The sequence below is a fragment of the Scylla paramamosain genome, chromosome 42, assembly GCF_035594125.1.
Source record: "Scylla paramamosain isolate STU-SP2022 chromosome 42, ASM3559412v1, whole genome shotgun sequence".
In the NCBI taxonomy this organism is placed as follows: domain Eukaryota; kingdom Metazoa; phylum Arthropoda; class Malacostraca; order Decapoda; family Portunidae; genus Scylla; species Scylla paramamosain.
The window spans coordinates 10605001-10627500 of NC_087192.1; the positions used below are offsets into that span (position 1 = coordinate 10605001).

At 38.0% G+C, this 22500-nt stretch overlaps 2 protein-coding genes across 6 annotated transcripts in view; both read right to left on the minus strand.

Annotated features, from left to right (window-relative positions):
- The window catches only part of LOC135093356 (uncharacterized), a 54228-nt gene extending 52506 nt beyond the window's left edge, over positions 1-1722 (minus strand). For 3 of the 4 annotated variants that reach the window (XM_063992583.1, XM_063992582.1, XM_063992581.1), the window contains exon 1: positions 1630-1708. The gene's annotated coding sequence lies outside the window, so the exon portion shown is untranslated. Of the gene's footprint in view, positions 1-1629 lie in introns of all 4 variants that reach the window. The other variant, XM_063992585.1, reaches the window with a different exon arrangement.
- Positions 1723-4372: 2650 nt separating this feature from the next.
- LOC135093357 (alkaline phosphatase, tissue-nonspecific isozyme-like) overlaps positions 4373-22500 on the minus strand; it is a 90770-nt gene continuing 72642 nt past the window's right edge. Inside the window, exons 5-7 of one of the 2 annotated variants that reach the window (XM_063992588.1) lie at positions 16362-16556; positions 12681-12843; positions 4373-5902 (exon numbers count right to left, since the gene is read on the minus strand). In XM_063992588.1, the coding sequence (XP_063848658.1) occupies positions 5542-5902; positions 12681-12843; positions 16362-16556 (719 nt within the window). In that variant the 3' untranslated portion in view covers positions 4373-5541. Of the gene's footprint in view, positions 5903-12680; positions 12844-15706; positions 15902-16361; positions 16557-22500 lie in introns of both variants that reach the window. The other variant, XM_063992589.1, reaches the window with a different exon arrangement.

Genomic DNA, 22500 nt, shown 5'->3' on the forward strand with positions numbered 1-22500 from the left:
GAACAGAAAGGACTGTTTTAACTGGAACAGTATTATCCATTTCCGCTCTTTCGTGGATGCTTGCAACGTGAAGAAAGCGACAAACAAACAGTGAAGTTCATAAGTCCCTTAAGTAAATTAGTAAACATTTTTAAATATATTGCATTATAATACAACGAACGTGATTAGATAGGGAACGATAGCAGGGTACGAAGAATGTAGTAAATAACAAGAAGGTACTGAAAATTGTGAGTAATTGGTGTATTCCATACTTTATGTAGTCTTGTATTTTTCTCTATTTCGTATTTTACGCAAGGATGACTCTTGAAGAGGGACCTGCTTACAGTTTTCCATTTTCCTTTCCTCCAAGTATGGGAATGGTGAGTCACAGCAGGTGACAAGTGTGTGAAAACCGTTAGTTTTGGTTCGGAGACATTGTGACGTCTTAGTCTAACAACTCACTGAGAAGCAGTTGCCGGTATGAGAACAGCGTAAATACTTCCAATCTGGGATTGCTAAAGTAAAAAATTTCACCGATAAATATCCAGGTGTCCTCTTGGGAGTCGTTGGTGGAACGTCTTGCGGAACCCTCTGACAACCATCTGTCTGTGATACAAAGGTGTCCTTAAGAATGGGCGTCAGAGGAACATAAAATAAATAAATAAGTAAATAAATAAATAAATAGATAAATAAAATAATAATAAATAAATAAATAAATAAATAAATAATAATAATAAATAAATAAATAAATAAAAATCACTATACTCCCAGGTGCAAGAAAGAATATATTAGATGGATACGCTACTGAAGAGTGGTTACACATGTCTTTAATTGCCATCCACAAGATGTTAACTTTCAACTTAACACTACAATTCAGCAGCATGGCTCGTAGTGGCAGACATTCTTCAGCTGTATGTTGCTGTGGCAGTCTTCATCTGTCAGGATTAGTCTCTGTATGTTTGCTCTGTGTAGGTTTTCTCTGATGAGGATAGTTTCCAAATTCTAATGTATACTCTGAAGTGTACAGACACTCAACATGGATTACCTGGCAAATTAGTGTATCTCTACACTCTAGAAGTTTGCTCTGATAAAAGCGTGCGCCACGTACGTTGCCAAAAGCCCGCCACAAAAAGTTTGTTAACTCTAACCGTATTTCTTGCTACTCTTATTATCTGTCTTGATGAAACAATTGCAAATTATGTAAGCTGAAAATTATGTTACTGAAAATGCAGAGGCTCCTCTTTTGATATCTCGAATTGCAGAGGTGATCGATATATTATGTAGTGATGACGTCAGATCATCAAGTCTAGCTTTTATAAGCCTAGCGTCAGGTGCATTACCTAAAAAAAAAAAGATGCTTATAATAAAAACACAAACACGCTTTTAGGAAACCAAAAAAGAGATAAGTCGTAAAAGAGTGGAGTAGTACAGTTGGTTACTACCAGTCAAGCGCCTCCATTGGCAATTAACGAGCGTTGCTACACACACAAGGCAGAATACTTGTAACAGCGCCTTGCCAGAAAGCTACCAGCCCTCACTCACTCAATTCAAAGTGCTTCTTTCTCCAGTCGGAGGTCTGCTACACCTACTAGGGGACAATGTTTAATTTCATGCCTACACTGGGTATAGACTGCACAAAACACTACTTACATATGCAGACAAGGTAGCCACAAAATCTGGAGCTCCTGTGCTGCGGCACCACACGCACTGCTCAGACCGCGCGAGGTAGACTGGTGGTGGAGGTTGTTCACAGGCTTTGTGTTGGAGCTTCGAACTAAACTCGAGCTCCTCAGTTGTAAAGCCTCACAAAGGTAGGTATTGCCTCTTCGTTGCTGACTTGGAAAAAATGTTCATTACTATTTTATTTCCACACTCCAATAAGATTCTGAAGAATACTCTTCACACACACACACACACACACACACACACACACACACACACATATATATATATATATATATATATATATATATATATATATATATATATATATATATATATATATATATATATATATATATATATATATATATATATATATATATATATATATATATATATATATATATATATATATAGAGAGAGAGAGAGAGAGAGAGAGAGAGAGAGAGAGAGAGAGAGAGAGAGAGAGAGTGTGTCTGTGTGTGTGTGTGTCCACCAACAATTACTCTCCGGATTGTGACTCGAACTAGTGTTGTCAAGGCCTCACAAGTGCAATGATCAGATATAAAGTATTCTTCAGAATACTGTTTCTATTAATCTATAGTATAGAAATACAGCATAGTGAGTGTGTGTGTGTGTGTGTGTGTGTGTGTGTGTATGTGTCACACATCCTGAATTGAGACAATTAATAAAGGAAGGATCATACCAGAGAAACAAAAGAAAGTGTTACCGATCATTTAATAATGACTGCTACATAGTGTTGAGAACTGTCTGGGTTACAAGGATAACCAAAGGTTCACGTTGTGACGCCGGACGAACAGAAACTGGAACACAAGATTCATGTTTGTACTTCGGAACCAAATATTCGTGTCTGAGAAGCTGACTTGAAAGCCAATGTGCAAAAAACGAGAGCAATCTTAAGAACAAATGTTATTTAAGGATACAAACAATAATTTTCTTATGTATGTGCACAAAATGCGTGAGAGCTTGCCTCTTTCTTGTGCACATGGTGAGGCAGGGACACCACCAAGAGCGCCAGGGACCTAGAAAGGCCTCCCCTGCACCTCACACACACACACATACACACACACACACACACACATACACATTGCACTGACTCACTATGGGTGAGAGCGCTGTGTTCGTGTGTTCCGGCAAACTTTATTGAGGAAGAGAACGTGATTTAACGAGAGCGTAAGGATGTACGTTTCCTAAACAGAAGAAAATTTTGACAGCAAAATCAGACAAATGAAGACTAAACATTACTTGCTAAAAATACTGTTGGATATACGTATGAACTTCATTGTGATTAAAATTATAATTATAGTGATAAGAAATTACTTTGATAAGAAGCAGAGAATCTTAATCTTCTGGAGTTATATACACTTTGTAAAAAAATACTGTATCCATATTTGCACTAATTACAGATGAAGAATAAATTTCTTGACGCACTATTGACTTCAAATGCCACAATATTGATTATGTAATTTTCATTTCAAGAGAACGGATTGGAGTACCTTCACTACTCATCACGCTCTTCTGGTGACTTGACCTTTTTTTTTTTTTAAGAAGTCAAGATATTTTGTTTGGGTGTCATAACAAAACATTTTGTCATGAACAAGCATTGAAACTATTTTGGTTTGTTTAAAAAATCAACACCTCTTTGAATATAATCTTTTAGCCAATACATATCTAAACAGTTCATTTAACTTAAATTGAATGTAGTGATAATGACTGATTAAAAACACTTTTACGAGAACGTATGTTTTACGAGAACAATGTAGTAGTTTTCTACCGATAAATATGTTACGAGTCAAATACCATTAATAGAGACAGAGAACGCTGCCTTGTTTTCTCATGGTCTAGCTCAGCTGTAGCTCGGCGCCCAAGACAGGTGTCGTAAAATATACAAACTGAGGAAAAGGCACCACTTAGAGAAACAGTGTCCTGACATCTGGTGTCGCTTGCGTAGGAAGAAAGTGCATCCTCTATTACCACCTGGAAGGACTGGAACCTTTCCATGAGAAAAAAAAAAAGATTGCACATACACTGTCCAAATATATTAGAGGCAAGAAAGATTTACTGGTAAGTTCAAGTAACTATATTCTTCAATGCCCTGAACAAGCAAACACCTTAATCGGCAAGGATGGGTATGTCGTATAAGAATCCGCATTGTAGAATCGTGACATTTATAATGATGAAAACAATGCTGAAATTTACGTATGGAGCGGAAATAACGAAAATATAATGAAAGTTGTCCACGACGCCATTACGAATTATGTGCCTCTCCTCAACACTCCTCCGGATTACCGCATTCTGCCAGTGGCCATCCTGTCAATCCCTGCCATATCAGTACTTTACGTTACCTTACTGACACCGAGCAAAAAAATATAACACAAAATACGAGTAGCTCACCAGTGGGGTCAAAAGGGTGGAGTGGAGGGGACATGCCCAGCAGCTCTCTTGCGACCCTTGGCCAGCCTACTCGTTATTATTATTATTATCATTATTATTATTATTATTATTATTATTATTATTATTATTATTATTATCATTATTATTTTTATTTTTATTTATTTTTTTTACTCTCTCTACTCAGACTTTACGACAATGGTGAGTTGAACCTGAATACTTTAACTAAATGTAACATCTGCTGCGTGCACCGCCTTTTCTTCAACACCGTCCTTCGGTAATGGATGAGGTAAGATTCCGATTTGAAGTATAAAGTATGATAAAAATCAAATCAATTTAAATGAAGAGCATCTATTACCTGACGGTGCTTCCCAATATCAACACAACAAATGGCTTGGTCCTGCATGCCTGAGGTCCATGCTTCATCTTGACACAAACTCATCAAAAGAGGCCGTGGACGCAGGGAAACAATCAGCAGTCCTGAAATAAGGTGCAAATAAGAGTAAATCCTCCAGTACTTGCTCCTCGGGGGGATGAACTTATGTCTTGTAATTCATCACACAACTATGGAGTCTGAGTATGATGACTGATATAAGGAACATTGATAATTTAGTATACACAACACACGCTCGTTCAATAGAGAATCAACTGCAGCGTGTATTCAATACTGACACACAAACAGATATCCTAACGTGACTACTTTGTTAAATCTAATGACGAAGGCATCTGTTGTTAATTTTCACTATGTTTTATCAAAGTCCCAACAACATGAATATTTCAAATCATGTGATTTGTAAGCAAACATAATTAGTATAGATGCACAGTCCACTATCTCTTGAAAACATCGGTCCTAGCACAGCAGGCAGACAGGGCTCTCAAGGCCGCTGCGGGGGTGGCGAGCCTCGTATATTTTATCGTCTGCACTGTTACTCATCTGTCACTGTTCTTGAGATTTTCTTTTCTCTTCACTCTTGATCGCATCACTTCTGCTTTTTTTTTTTTTTCATTCACTGATTGTCAACGCTTTTCCTTACAACCACCGCTTCAAAGCAGAGAGGTAGAATTCAAGTGAAAATAATACTGGGGAAAAATATACCTGTAAATGATCGCTATATCGTCAACTAACTCACACTTTATAAATCAGTCAGCGCTAAAAGCCCTCATCCTCGCTAGGCTGGGGAGGACTCGGGGACACATCAGGATCTGAGTCGCAGAGTCAGACGACACAGGCACAGCAGCATCGCAGCACCGACCTGGCCGTCACGCAGCAGGATCCACCCTTCCTGTGCATCCTGATAAAGCTCGAGTAAAACCTATTATACAATTTTCAACATGGCGTGTGAAGCATTTTCGCTGTCACATGGAGGTACGGTAAAAGTGAGGACATAGAGTCTCGCCTCGGGATCCACACTCTCCTTCCAGTCCTCGCAGTGTAGCGAACACGGGGAGCGGGGGATCCCTTCCTGAGTGTGTGCAGCCAAGAGGGGCTCAGCGCAGCACCAGCACAACAGGGAGCATAAGCAATGTCAGTGCTTGGTAGGCGGTCCACGTCCACGCCCGTGTCGCCGTGCTCCACGCCCACGGATCTCGTGCTTGCTGCTTATCGTCCTCCATTGTGGGCGGAACTTGGCCAAGTGGACGTCGGGAGGTCGGGGCTGGGGCAGGGCCTGGGGCCGCGGCACAAGCGTCATCACCAAAAGGCTTCTCACAGTGACTGTTGTCCTCAGCAATGCAGGCGGCGTGAGCGATGGCGTGTGCTATGTAGGTCTGCTCCACCGTGCCGGAGAAAAGGTGTGACCCAGGACCAATGGCGTACACCGGCACGTCCTCTCCGCCGTGCGTCTCATACCTAGGAGCAGGGAGACACGAATGTTAGTCACAACAGCATGTACCACAACGACACCTTACCTTTAAACCTCTCTGTACACTGGGAAATGTGAACAGAACAGACACTGACGCGAAATAAATAGTTCTTTGTACCACAAGGTATTGCTCGGATGGAAAACCTCCATCTTGAAGGAATTCAAGTCATAGGAAGGTGGAAATACAGAAGCAGGCAGGGAGTTCCAGAGTTTGCCAGAGAAAGGGATGAATGATTGAGAATACTGGTTAACTCTTGCGTTAGAGAGGTGGATAGAATAGGGGTGAGAGAAAGAAGAAAGTCTTGTGTAGCGAGGCCGCGGGAGGAGGGGAGGCATGCAGTTACCAAGATCAGAAGAGCAGTTAGCATGAAAATAGCGGCAGAAGACAGCTAGGGATGCAACATTGCGGCGGTGAGAGAGAGGCTGAAGACAGTCAGTTAGAGGAGAGGAGTTGATGAGACGAAAAGCTTTTGATTCCACCCTGTCTTAAAGAGCGGTATGAGTGGAACCTCCCCCGAGATATGTAAAGCATACTCCATACATGGACGAATAAGGCCCTTGTACAGAGATAGCAGCTGGGGGGGTGAGAAAAACTGGCGCAGACGTCTCAGAACACCTAACTTCATGGAAGCTGTTTTAGCTAGAGATGAGATGTGAAGTTTCCAGTTCAGATTATAAGTAAAGGACAGACCGAGGATGTTCAGTGTAGGAGAGGGGGACAGTTGAGTGTCATTGAAGAAGAGGGGGTAGTTGTCTGGAAGGCTGTGTCGAGTTGATAGATGGAGGAATTGAGTTTTTGAGGCACTGAACAATACCAAGTTTGCTCTGCCCCAATCAGAAATTTTAGAAAGATCAGAAGTCAAGCGTTCTGTGGCTTCCCTGCGTGAAATGTTTACCTCCTGAAGGGTTGGACATCTATGAAAAGACGTGGAAAAGTGCAGGGTGGTATCATCAGCGTAGCAGTGGATAGGACAAGAAGTTTGGTTTAGAAGATCATTAGTGAATAATAAGAAGAGAGTGGGTGACAAGACAGAACCCTGAAGAACACCACTGTTAATAGATTTAGAAGAAGAACAGTGACCGTCTACCACAGCAGCAATAAAACGGTCAGAAAGGAAACTTGAGATGAAGTTACAGAGAGAAAGATAGAAGCCGTAGGAGTGTAGTTTGGAAATCAAAGCTTTGTGCCAGACTCTATCAAAAGCTTTTGATATGTCCAAGGCAACAGCAAAAGTTTCACAAAAATCTCTAAAAGAGGATGACCAAGACTCAGTAAGGAAAGCCAGAAGATCACCAGTAGAGCGACCTTGTCGGAACCCATACTGGCGATCAGATAGAAGGCTGTGAAGTGATAGATGTTTAAGAATCTTCCTGTTGAGGATAGATTAAAAAACTTTAGATAGGCAGGAAATTAAAGCAATAGGACCGTAGTTTGAGGGATTAGAACGGTCACCCATTTTAGGAACAGGTTAAATGTAGGCAAGCTTCCAGCAAGAAGGAAAGGTAGATGTTGACAGACAGAGCTGAAAGAGTTTGACTAGGCAAGATGCAAGCACGGAGGCACAGTTTCGGAGAACAATAGGAGGAGACCCCATCAGGTCCATAAGCCTTCCATAAGCCTTAGGCCAGCAAGGGCATGGAAAACATCGTTGCGAAGAATTTTGATAGGTAGCATGAAGTAGTCAGAGGGTGGAGGAGAGGGAGGAACAAACCCTGAATCGTCCAAGGTAGTTTTTAGCAAAGGTTTGAGCGAAGAGTTCAGCTTTAGAAATAGATATGATAGCAGTGGTGCCATCTAGTTGAAATAAAGGAGGGAAAGAAGAAGCAAAGTTATTGGAGATGTTTCTGGCTAAATGCCAGAAGTCACAAGGGGAGTTAGATCTTGAAAGGTTTTGACACTTTCTGTTAATGAAGGAGTTTTTGGCTAGTTGGAGGACAGACTTGGCATGGTTCCGGGCAGAAATATAAAGTGCATGAGATTCTGGTGATGGAAGGCTTAAGTACCTTTTGTGGGCCACCTCTATCATGTATAGCACGAGAACAAGCTGTGTTAAATTTGGAAGGTTTAGGTCGAGAAAAAGAGTGAGGAATGTACACCTCCATGCCAGACACTATCACCTCTGTTATGCGCTCAGCACACAAAGACGGGTCTCGGACACGGAAGCAGTAGTCATTCCAAGGAAAATCAGCAAAATACCTCCTCAGGTCCTCCAACTAGCAGAGGCAAAACGCCAGAGGCACCTTCGCTTAGGGTATCCTGAAGAGGATACACTAAGCGATAGGACAAGATACACATATGACATTGTGATCGGAGAAGCCCAACGGAGAAGAAAGGGTGACAACATAAGCAGAAGGATTAGAGGTCAGGAAAAGGTAAAGAATGTTGGGCGTATCTCCAAGACGGTCAGGAATACGAGTAGGGTGTTGCACCAATTGCTCTAGGTCGTGGAGGATAGCAAAGTTGAGAGCTAGTTCACCAGGATGGTCAGTGAAGGAAGAGGAAAGCCAAAGTTGGTGGTGAACATTGAAGTCTCCTACAGTGGAGATCTCTGCAGAAGGGAAGAGGGTCAGAATGTGCTCCACTTTGGAAGTTAAGTAGTCAAAGAATTTCTTATAGTCAGAGGAGTTAAGTGAGAGGTATACAGCACAGATCAATTTAGTTTGAGAGTGACTCTGTAGTCGTAGCCAGATGGTGGAAAACTCGGAAGATTTAAGAGCGTGGGCACGAGAGCAGGTTAAGTTATTGTGCACATAAACGCAGCATCCAGCTTTGGATCGAAAATGAGGATAGAGAAAGTAAGAGGGAACATAAAAGGGGCTACTGTCAGTTGCCTCAGACACCTGAGTTTCAGTGAGGAAAAGAAGATGAGGTTTAGAAGAGGAGAGGTGTGTGTATGTGAGTGTGTGTGTCCCAGGAGCAGCAACGCAGGTGGGCAAGTTTCCTAATGTGTAGCCCCTGTTAACTTCGCAGAAAGTAGTTACATGTTGTGATCCAAGGAGTTGTGATCTCACTGTCCCGGTGTGTGGCGTGTGAGTGGTTTCAGTCCTACTAAACCACTATCTTAACGACTATCACTATAATCTCTGAACTCTTTCCGTAAGTGGTGGTATCGCGACACCAGTAGACAACTGTGGGTGGATGAGTAAAACACACAGGCAGATTTTTTTGAAGATGCATTTTAAAGTAGAAATAAAATAAATGTGCAAAAGTAGTATAGAGCAGTACAAAAATTATTCATGTGAAAAGGAAACTAAATTAAAAATAAGTGAAAAAACTTATGAAGTGTAAATATGTAAGAAATTAATTCATGAAAATACGCAGATGAAAAAAAAAAAGAAAAATAACAGTAAAGATTAAATAAATGTAAAGAGGAACCACAATGCTCTTATCAATATTATGAAATTTCTGACACACAACGAGTTCAGACAGCTGGAAGAAACATTAGTTGATTTGAATATACAGTTGAGATGATGGGGGGAGCGGGATGTGAGGCAGATCTGTGAATGCCTGAAGCTGCTGCAAAGACTTTTGTTGTAATATGCAGAATACTGATGTGCTCGATGCATTACATTAAAAGTTTCCCCGGATGAAGGAAGGGTGACTGTAGAATTTAGAAGAAAACCAAAAAGATACTGTATTTCATCTTAGTTTGGAAATTAAAAGAATGGTATTTAATATTTGTCATAGACTTATTTCATTAAAGTCCAGAATCAGTCAAAAAATCTTCCTGAATTGTTAATTTCTTTACCATCACAGGTACGAGGCGGAAGGTATGGCCGGGAATTTTCATTTTTTTCTCATTTTTATTTTCAAGGAGAGTACATCTTCTTTTATATATATATATATATATATATATATATATATATATATATATATATATATATATATATATATATATATATATATATATATATATATATATATATATATATATATATATATATATATATATATATATATATATATATATATATATATATATATATATATATATATAAACCTAGCAAAACGCAAAGTTCATGTGATCACTCATGTGGAAAAAAGGGAAACTGATAAAAGATATAGAAGGGAAATTGTTGAAATGTATTTTTTTATTTGTTGAATATCACAGGTACGAGGCGGAAGATATGACCTTGAATTTTATTTTTTCCCCATTTTTTCTTATTTTCAAGAAGATTTTTTTTCTTGATTTCAAGAAGAGTACATCATCTTATAAAAAAAAAAAAAAGCTGCCAGCAAAACGCAAAGTTAATGTGATCAATCATGTGAAAAAAAAAAAAAGGGAAACTGATGAAAGATATAGAACAGAAATTGTTGAAATGGATTTTTAATGTTCACCAGTTATGAAAAGCTTACATGGAGGAATTCTGTCACAGGTTAAGTGCCGCGAAGGTTGATGTAAGCACCACCATGCTTTTCACTCACGAAAATGACATGTAATTATGAATATATTTTTGATGACACTGAGTGTAAATACGCACTGCTGTAAAGAAATTTAGCAAGGCATCAATAAATTAAATAAATAAATGAATATTTGACTGAATATATATATATATATATATATATATATATATATATATATATATATATATATATATATATATATATATATATATATATATATATATATATATATACGGAATTTGTTTTTAATGACGAAATTTAATGTTTAAAAATTCATGTCGTCGGTTTTACAATGAGCGAAAAAAATATGGGAAGGAAGACTGACGGAAATCATAAACTACCAAAATATCACCAACATAATAACTTTTTGCAGACATTAAATGGAAACATAAAGATTTCCAAGGAGGTGACAAGGACAACAGTATAAAAGATGGTGGTACGGACAGACAGGAAGATAAGAGCGACAGAAAGCTACTTTTTACTTGCAATGAAAATACTGCACACAAGAGAATTGCCTTAGGAGTAGAAAGTGGAAAAGTTAAAACCTTCTTACGCTGAAGAAAAACTGAAAAAAAAAGAATAAATTATGTTCTTCAAAGGAGTAAAGGAGAACGTGTGGAGGGAGACGATAAAAAAAAAAGTTCATAAAATAAGAAAACATATTTACCTTCTCACTACGGTAAAGGTAAAACAACACACACACACACACACACACACACACACACACACACACACACACACACACACACACACACACAACATATATGATTTTTCTTCTTTTAATTATCACCACAAGGGAAAGTGCACTCCATCACATTCTGACAGACAGATTTTCTCTGTAATTGTCTTCTGTTGGTTGCGCTCACAGTCTCACCAAGAGCACATTCAACACATTAGTCAGGTGGCATGTAAGAGGTTGTGAAATTATTATTACCTTTCATTCTCCCGATAACCAGTCTGTAGTCATGATGCAGGGCCAGCGTCTGCACCTAACATGAGCAGTGGCCCTTTCTGGCCTTACAGGACTCAGCGCTGCACAGTTCATTTGTTCTTATGGCAGCACTAAGCTCCAGATTTTGAAACTCATTGTTTTCTCATTACGCCACATATATATAAGAGGTGTCTTCAAGAGTGATTTACTTCTGACAGTGCACAACCCTTGTTGAACTCACTGTAATTTTTACAGTCATGTTCGAAAACCCCAGCAACTCTTACAACCTTTACATTTTGGAATATCTATCGATACAATTTTACATATCTCAGAAAATCCTGCGCATGCATTATATGATATGTTGAAAAAATTCCTTAAACAATAAAATTCACATAAAGCTTTCCATAACATTACAACACAGTTCACATTACTAATAAAATCAGAGCACCCTCATTTGAATGTGTATTATTTCAGTCTTTTATTTATTTATTTACTTAATTATTTTCACTTTTCTTATTTCTTTCTTTCTTTCTTTCTTTCTTTCTTTATTTATTTTTATTTATTTTTTTTTTTTGTGTGTGGAATCTTGATGCAGTACACTAGGATTCCACGAGACCATTCCCGGGAATAACTGTACAAGAACCTGCTTCAAATAATCGATACAAGGCACCGAAACGTTTCTCCTGTGTTGACTGGAAAAATTTATCAGCTTTCCCTACCTGTCACTCTCCGCTTCTCACTGTGAACATGCACACAACACACTTTTCCTGTCCCACAGAAAAAAAAAAAAAAGTCAGTAGTTACCAATATCCATCATTATGCGTATATACGAGTAACCGCAGAGGTCTAAGGCTGGAATTTCCGCTGGACAGTATGAGAGGGAAAAATACAGAAAAATATAATTTTCTTACAAGTTAGTTGTACGCGAGAGAGAGGGAGAAATAGAGGGTGTATGAGCGAATGAATAAAGGGGAGACGGGAAGGGTGAGGAAGAATTGAATGCAAAGGAAAGGTGGGAAACCAAAAACATGAAATATAAATAATGGAGGAAAAGAGGGACGAGAGGTCAGGTGCGCATATGAAGAGAGAGAGAGAGAGAGAGAGAGAGAGAGAGAGAGAGAGAGAGAGAGAGAGAGAGAGAGAGAGAGAGAGATTAATTCTCATTGATGGATTACAACGCTAAACCCTCTGACTGCTGCTGACAAACTAACACTTGTTACTTGATTTGATTAATTGTAGTCGATTTTTCTGAGCAAAAAATGAAACTTCCGGCAGTAAAAGGTTTGAATTATTCGACCACTCCTACTGTTGCCAATGATGCCTTTCAAAATTATGTTATAAATTCACATCAGCCCATTTTATAATGGTGAGAAGCTGAAGCAGTCAGGTGGTTTAAATTGCTTCCACCTCCACATATCCCGCTACTCACTTCCTGGGCACCGCCGCCTGCTGCACGAAGTTGATGTCCTGAGTGTTGAATCCTGTCAGGTCGTGGCGGCCGGTAGGTGTGGTATGGGCATAGCCTGGGCCGTTGCCGTAAAGGAGCGTCGTGTAGGGCTTGCCATCCATGTCACTGATCTCGGTGTCAAGACCTGCAGGAAGGCATACTCAGCATTCGCTCTCCGGCACAAGGTGGCCGGTGTCATTGAAGACAAGTGAATCTTGATCTTTCTGTTCGTGAATGTACTGCAGTATATTTACAGAAGGAAAGGTTTACTTTTTCCCTTGAATTCGATCAATAGATTATAAATGGTGTGCTACATAATGGCTTAATGAAGGAGCTAAAATTATCTTAGAGAAGTTTCTATTGCCTTACTGGTGACAAAGTTGTACAAAAAAAGACTACTTTCTAGATTGAATAGATTTCTTTTGCTATGAATTGTTCCTTTAAATTCATGCAAGGTATGCTACATAATTCTTTATAAATATTTTTACAAATTTCTATACCAGAAGTATGGCAACGATTTAATGGTGTGCAAATCTTGGGAAATGTTGAAGATTTTTCTACAGAAGCATGTGGGGTGAAGATATGCTGCAGTAGCTCAGCTGTGGGTGTGTCTCAGTCTCAGGAAGGGTCAGGGTCAAGGAGGTCGCGAAGGGGAGGGGAGGAGGGGACGGCGACGGGCAGGGTTGGGCTGGCGTGCGTCACGGATCACACAGCCCCGCAAGGCATCGCGGGGAATGATGACTAAAGGATGAACACACACTTTTTTTGTACTTCAGTGAGTGGCCAGCTATTTAAGCTTTGAATTTAATAAAAATCATTCCAAACAGCAAATGCGCACCAACTCTTGGTCCACATCCATCCGTGCCTCCTCTCCCTTCCCGCGGCGCTACGCTGTGCCTGACTTATGGTCTTTTCTCGTACGCTTGCCAATAAAATTTCCATATTTATAGGCTTTTTGGCACTATCTGGAGGGATCAGGGAACAACTGTGTTCCAAACCGTAGCTATACGGCTAGCAATAAAGGAGATAGTCAAGGAACAATTTTCACGGATGCCAATTATTTCTATTGGGATATATATTTCTTGGGAACAACTGTTATTTCTCAGACTACTTTAATGGCACGATGCAATCATTTCCTTCTCGCGGGAAGAAATGAAAACAAAGCTTGTTCTCTGATGCCTTAATGTAATATTGACCATCACCTTAAACACTGAGAAAAGATATTATTTTGTCAAGAAGTAAACTACTTGGGCCAGATTATAATTATTTCCTTGACATGAGTCACACCCAAGCTCGAGTAAGCCTATAGACTATGGTAGAATAGAGAGAGAAAAAGAGAAAGAAAAAAAATATGGAAATTTCTCTACAAAACACTGACAAACTTGACGGAAAAATTGGTCTGCCTCCTACCTTAGTGTTGCTTTTTGCAGGCTGGTTAAGTTCCTGCCTAATGTGTCTTACCGGTGCTGAGCTGGCTACGAGGAAACACCTAGGCAAAATTAATAATTTAAGTTCAAGATAAGTGATTATTGTGAAAACAAGCCGTTAAACATTATGCCCACTCATGAAAACGACGAAGGACCTCAGTAACGTGACAGTGCTGACGTGATCAAGGCTTTGTAAGGGTGGGGGATGCAGGTGCTCGCCGCGACCAGTCACAGCGTGGCAGGATGAAATTTGCAGTCTTAAAATATTGGAAACATGACACACGTGACTGATCCATTGTGTAGGGTGAGCGACGTCAGTAATGACAATAACTGATGATGATAAGAATAATGATAATAATGATGATGATGATGATGATGAAGACGATGATAATAATAATAATAATAATAATAATGATAATAATAATAATAATATTATTATTTTCATTATTATTATTATCATTATTATTATTATCATCATCATTATTATTATTATTATTATTATTATTATTATTATTATTATTATTATTATTATTATTATTATCATTATCTTTATAATAATAATAATAATAATAATAATAATAATAATAATAATAATAATAATGATAATAATAATAATAATAATTATTATTATTATTATTATTATCATCATTATTATTATATTTTTTTATTATTATTACTATGATCATCATCATGATCATCATAATCATAACCATCATCAACATAATCGTTAATGTAAATTAGAAAATGTTTGTTAATAGAACAAAAAATAACAAACGAAATTTTTGCACCATCATGTAATTTGTTTTCTTAATTAATCAACTATGATTTAGAGTGCACCTTTGTCCTTGCTGTGCCGCCACGCCAAAGACAGGCAGGTGACCACCTCACGCTCGTGCACAAGTCTTACCTTGTGTTTTCTGTTTGCCCTGACCATCTAATATGAATGAGATGGAGGGTATTCAATTAAAGCAATACTATAATCGATTTGTCTTCCGAGTAGTGATTTTGCCGCACTTTTCAAAAATTGTTTTCTCTTACTGGTATCGCCGTAAGTCTGTTGAAAGAAAAGCTCGCTGCAGAAATCAAACTTGTGTACACTTTATGTTTTTTATAACATGAGCGTTTTTCCTTTTTACTAATTTAGGAGCCTCTTACAATGTTACGTAACGAAATATTCAAGGTATTTTAGGAAAAAAATCATGCTTAATGTATGAATTAAGATGCACTGAACATAAGATTTCTTCTTCTTACGAATACCTAACTCTTACGTTATCATGGCGACATCAGTGTAGCAACGAGTGAGGCAAATTAGGAATGACGAAGAAAAAACGTTGGCCAAGGGACGGCCAGCATTTAGAATGTACAAATAAGAGGTACCGCAGCTGATAATAAGAGAGAAAGAGAAAAATAAAGCAGGTAAACTGGGAAGTAAAGAAAGAGATGTGAAATTCCGTGCAGTGAGGCAAGTATCGCGGAAAAGAAAGACTGTGTTAGTACAGGGCCGCTAGCCAGACTGGTGGTCGAGCAGCGGGACGGGCGAGAGGTTCAGGGAGGAATGGCAAGTGTTGGAAAAGAACGAACCGAGGACTGGATTTCCCCGGGGCACTGAGGCACCACCAAAGGTTATAGTGTGAGAGTGATCAGCCGTCACCACCAGCAGCGTGTTGGAGGGGCTGGTGAGCTTCATGGCAGCTTGCACACACTCATCCAGACGCACCACTTCATCCAGGGCTCGCGCCGCTATGTTGTAGTGGTGCGCGTGGTCCATCCGTCCCGCTGTGGGGAAAACACACTAACACTGCGGCTTCCAGCAGCTGGTGAGGACGGACAACAGCTGGCAAGTCACAGACACATCTTACCTGGTCGTTGCCTGCCTCCACACCTGTCCTGCATATCGTCTAAGAGGTTAATCAACAGTGGCGTGAAGCCACCGGTCTCACGTTGGGCGGTCACAGCTTCACGCCACTGCTAATACTAAACACATAGAAGCTAGCACTTGACGGACAACACAGCTCCCCACCACCTTTGTTAGAAAGCTCACAGGTGCTGCGCTCCTACACCACAGCTTCTGCCTCAGGACCCATGAACAGCTTATACTTGCATTTCTGCCAACATTTTAGAGGCAAAAAGTTTACGTAAACAACATGTTATGAACATGAGAAGGTGTTACAGCGTCACTGTGGTGTAGGATAACAAGGTAAAAGACGAAATCAAGAGGGAGGTAGAAGGAGAGTACCAGTGATGGGGTGGCCACGGGGGGTATTATCGCCCCCCACAGTGAACACATGGGAGTGGTCTGCTGTGAGCACGATGAGTGTGTCCTTGACGGACGTAATGTTGAGGGCGTTCTGAACGACGTCGTCCAGAACAGCGATCTCCTCCAGTGCCCTCCGCGCATTATTGTGGTGGTGGGCGTGGTCTATGCGCCCAGCTGCGTGAAGGCAGGCCGCTCAAGTTAGTACATGAACACAGGTTTGAACATTCTGTTGGAAACACCTAGTGAGCATAATGCGGTGAGGGTGTTATCTCCACTGAGTGTTATCTGGCACAGAGGAAGGGAGAACTCACTGATGCTGGAAAACACAACAGTAAACAAAGTTATTAATGAAACATGGAATACCCGTATTCTAAATATTTGTTCTAATTCCGGCACTATAGAGCCTATCACGAGCCACGGCCGAACTCATGAAATAAAATATGATATAATACAAAATAATATAATATAATATAATATAATATAATATAATATAATATAATATAATGTAATATAACATAGTATAATATAGTATGTGTGTATTTGTGTGTGTGTGTGTGTGTGTGTGTGTGTGTGTGTGTGTGTGTGAAATCGATCTAGGGAAAAAAAGTGAATAAAAGCCCGCTCACAAAGCCATTCCCAGAAGTAGACAGAAGGAAAGAGCCGAGAGAGATTGCCAATTTCATTTTTGAGATGTCTTCCTCCTCTTTTGAAACAGTTTAACTCCAAGGCAGGTTGAAAAACCGAAACAGGAAGAGAGTTCCAGAGTTTTATCAGTATAAGAAATGAAAGACTGAAGATACTGTTCATTTCTTACATTAAGAAGGTGTACAGAAAGGGGACAAAATTATGTTGAAAAACTTGTGTGGCGAGGATGGGGGAGCATACAGCTAGCAAGTTCAAGAGGTTAATAACCATGGAATTACTACAGAAGATGGTAAGAGATGAAACACCGTGGCGGTGAGTGAAAGAATCAAAACAGTCTGTGAGAGGGAAGGGATCGATGAGATGAAAAGCTTTTGACTGTTTGGTGTCTATGTAGGAGCTCTGTGTGAAATGATTCTCTCCATATGTAGGAGCAGTTAGTTTTCCGTACATGGAGCTTGTATAGAGTAAAGGAAGGGAAGAAAAAATATTGTCTCAGATGACATAAAAGACATACTAATTCCATGGAAGTTATTTTATTAAGAAAAAGAAATGGAATCTCCTGTTGAGAATTTCAGTGAAGGCTAGTCCAAAGAAATGTAGGAGATAGTTTAGTATCACTCAAGAATATGGAACAGTTTTCTGGAAGATTGTGTGGAGTAGACAAATGAAGAAAATGAGTTTTAGAAGCATTTCCCAACACACGTTTTGCCTTGCCACAGAATACTTATCTTTAGCAAAAGGAGAGATATGCAATTTCCAGATGTTTTTATTTATTTATTTTATTTTATTTATTTATTTATTCATTTATTCATTTCATTTATTCATTTATCTATTTATTTTATTTATTTATTTTATTTTATTTTATTTTATTTTATTTATTTATTTATTTATTTATTTATTTATTTTTTTTTTTTTGTGAAGGACAGTTCAAGAAGAGAGAGGGAAATAGCTGAGTGTCACTGAGGAAGAAGGAAATCTACAAGATTGATGATATTGGATAGATGACAATATTGGGTTTATGAAAAACTGAACAACACAAACTTTGCCCTTCTCCATATCGAAATAAAAGATAAATCAGAAGCTAGGTGTTCTTTCTCAGAATTAAATGTTTACTTGTCAAGTTTGGCGTGTAGCAAATGACACTGAAAAATGCAGGATCGAGTCATCAGAGCGTAGCAATCGATCGGGCAAGAGGTAAAACTGAAATCATTATTTTATGAATAACAGATAGGTTGGGTGACTGGACAAAGCCCTGTGGAACACCACTGTTACTAGGCCTAAGAGAAGTGGCCGTCTATTACTGCAGAGATAGAACGGATGATGCAGAAAAATGGATAGAAATCGAATAAGAGAAAGCTTGACAACAGACATTACCCCTCCAGTCGATCTCACATTCATTGTTTTCGTGGTTTTGGTAATCCCAACCCGGTGACAATCATAAAAACAAAATAATAATAATAATAATAAATAAATGAATAAATAAATAAACGTAGACCTCTGATGCGGTAATGTTGGTATGCAGGGGCAGCTTCATTAGACAAAATGAGTCAATTTTTGACCAAAGAACTAGAGAGAGAGAGAGAGAGAGAGAGAGAGAGAGAGAGAGAGAGAGAGAGAGAGAGAGAGAGAGAGAGAGAGAGAGAGAGGCATGGAAATACGTCACTGATGCCTTCAACACGGCATATCCATCTACTGCAATTATGGTTACATTTTGTGATTTAAATTCTTCCCTTTGCATATCTGTCAACGGTAACATTCATCAAATTGCTTATGCCAACCAGGCACATAATAGATCATCTACTATTTCTCTCTCCCTCATTGCTTTACACACATATTTTTTGATTGAAATATTTCGGGTTTTATGGAAATAACAGACAGTAACTAGTTATTTTTTAGGCAAAAACCTGATGATTTTTTTTTTTCAATCATGATTTACACAATGAGAAGATTAGCAATGAAATTAATGAATTGGATTAATCTAAACTCAGCCTAACCTAACCAAACCTAGCCCTCTGATGGAAACGGTAGTTTTGTTTCGGTATTATCCAATATTTCTCTTAAATGACAAATTCCATATACATTATGTTTATGTCAGGATTATTACAGGAGTTTGACCAAAGGAGTGTAGCAGATGCTGAAGTCTTCATCAGCTTGTTTAGTGAGTTGGGGCTGCCGTGCAAATTCTTAAATTTCATCATATTACATAGCCTATAATGTGTTGCTGTAGTCTTAGATATTTTTAATATATAATTCAGTAAATAAAACAACCACAAGAGGATAAGAATTTGTGCTATTTGTAAAAAATAAAAATAATAATATATAAATAAATATATTGATAAGCTCCACTGTGGAGGCCCCAGCTCCCAAGTCAGCTTTACAAAAGGTTCCAATTTCTGGCAAGGATCAAAACAAACAAGGCAGGGAAAAACGACTGTGAAATAAGATCTGTTGTTGATGGTGATACGACTCATCGGTAACGATCACAATAACCAGAATTCAGAAAACAGGATAACTAAGATTCAGTAAGGAAAGTTAGAAGATCGCCAGTGGATCATCCTTACGGAAATTCATACTGGTCATATGATAAAAGGTTATGAACAAATTGCTGCTTTAGAGGATAGACTCAAAAGCTGCCGAAAGACAGGAAATCAAAGATACAAATCGGTAGTTTGAAGGGATGAAAAGTTTACCATCTTTAAAATCAGCCTGAATGTAGACAACAAGAACGAGGGATGAATGTAGGTAAGCAGAGATGGAACGGTTTGACCAGGTAAGGAGTGAGCACAGAAACAAAGTTCTGGAAAACGATATGAGGAACTTGTCAGGGACATACGAGTAAGAAGCCTTCCGAGGATCAAGGCTAGAGGGGGCATAGAAAACATCGTTACATTGAATTTCTACAGCAGGCATAATATGCTTTATCAGAAGGGAAGGATGAAAGAGAAAGAGGCCCAGAATCATCGAGTGTGGAGCTGTCAGAAAAGGTCTATGAGAAGTGTTTAACATTAAAGGTATGAAGATGGCAGTGGAGCCATCTAGATGAAGTAGAGGGGCAAACTGAAGAAGAAAAAATATTGGAGATGTTTTCGGCTAGATGCCAGCAATCGGGACAAGATGAACGAGCAAGATTGTGATATTTTTTACTGATGAAAGAGTTTTTTGCTAAATTGCAGAACAGATCTGGAATGATTTCGGGCAAAAGTTTAAAATTTCAAGAGATGGAAGTCCAATGAATCGCCTCTGTACATATATTCGTAGTTGCCTCTCTATCCTGGACAGCCGGAAAGCAAGTTAAGTTCAACTAAGGTTTACGAGCTTTGGGATTGAGAAAATAAGTGGAATGAAAGACTTCATACCAAAAATAATTACCATTATGCTCTCTGAACAAAGAGAAAGGGCTCTGACATGGAAACAATAATCATTCCCAGACTTGTAGAACCAGAAGCATCCTCACTTTGGTGGATCCAGGGCATTACTAAGACGACAGCACAAAATACAGAAATAGGGTTGTGATTAAAGGAGCCCAATGGAGAGAACCGTTTTACAAAATATGCTCGACTTAAAAGTTAGGAAAAGATCGAGAATGTGTGCATCTTCAAAGCGGTGGTGCTACACTAATTGCTCTAGGTCATGTGAAATAGCAAAGTCAAAGGCTTGTTCACCAACTCACTCAGTGAAGGAATATGATACCCTAAGCTGGAGGTGAACAAAGGTATCTTCATGAATGAAGGTTTCAGCAAGGGGAAAATGGGTGAGAATTTGCTCCACTTTGCAAATCAAATAGTCAACGAATTTTACATGGTTGGAGGAGTTAGGCGAGAGGCACAAACCACAGTTGATTTTAGATAACGAGTGACAATGAAGTACTAACCAGATGAAAGAAATTTTTTTAGACTCAAGAGCGTAGGCACAATAACAAGTTATATTGCTGTGTTCAACACAATATAGAACTTTGAACTGAAATTGAGGATAAGGAAAGTAACTGGGAAGAGAAAAATGACAGCTATCAGTTGTCTCAGACACCTGAACTTCAGAAAGAAAAAGAAAGTGAGATCTGGAAGAGGTGAGCTCATGTGCCGTAAACGAAAGTGTGGAAATTTCACAAAGGAGAAATGGATGAGAATATTATAGCACTCTCTCTCTCTCTCTCTCTCTCTCTCTCTCTCTCTCTCTCTCTCTCTCTCTCTCTCTCTCTCTCTCTCTCTACACACACACACACACACACACACACACACACACACACACACACACACACACACACACATATATATATATATATATATATATATATATATATATATATATATATATATATATATATATATATATATATATATATATATATATATATATATATATATATATATATATATATATATATATATATATATATATATATATATATATATATATATATATATATATATATATATATATGACGAAGTTCCGAGACACAGTAGAGGTGAACAGGGACTACACCCAGAGTTCTTTTCTTTTGTTCACTTTATTACTTGCAACGTTTCAGCTTCATAGAAGGCATCTTCAGGATAAAATATATAATCATATTTAGTATAATATGAAAAAAAAAATAAATAAGATAAAAAAATAATAACACATAAGGGACAATAATAAAAGTAAAAACAAAAAAGCTGACACATATATGACGGTGGGTCACACTGTTAACTAAAAATAAAATAATAATAACAGTAATAATAATAATAAAAAAAAACAGCAAAGACAATGTATGGAGCAATAGTGATATATGGTGAAAAAAAAAAAAAATAGGTGAGCAAGTAAAACAAACGTGGTGTGCACTCGCTAGTAGGAGGGTGAGGACAATCTCTCACAACACCAGCCTCTGTCAGTTCTCATCCTTCTACCAGCGGGTGCACACCAGGTTTGTTTTACTTACTCACCTAGTTTTTCCACCATACATCACTATTGCTCCATACATTGTCTGTTTTTTATTAAATCTTCAGTTAACAGTGTGACCCACCGTCATACATATGTTGGCTTCTTTGTTTTTACCTTTTTTATTATTGTCCCCTTGTGTGTTATTATTTTTTCCTCTCATTTTTTTGTTATTATATCTTTTTAATACTTTACTAGATATAATTAGATATTTTACCCTTAAGATGCCTTCTGTGAAGGTGAAACGTTGTAAGTTATAAAGGGAAGAAAAGAAAGAACTCTGGATGTTTGACCAGTTCATGTCTAATATATATATATATATATATATATATATATATATATATATATATATATATATATATATATATATATATATATATATATATATATATATATATATATATATATATATATATATATATATATATATATATATATATATATATATATATATATATATATATATATATATATATATATATATATATATATATATATATATATATATATATATATATATATATATATATATATATATATATATATATATATATATATATAT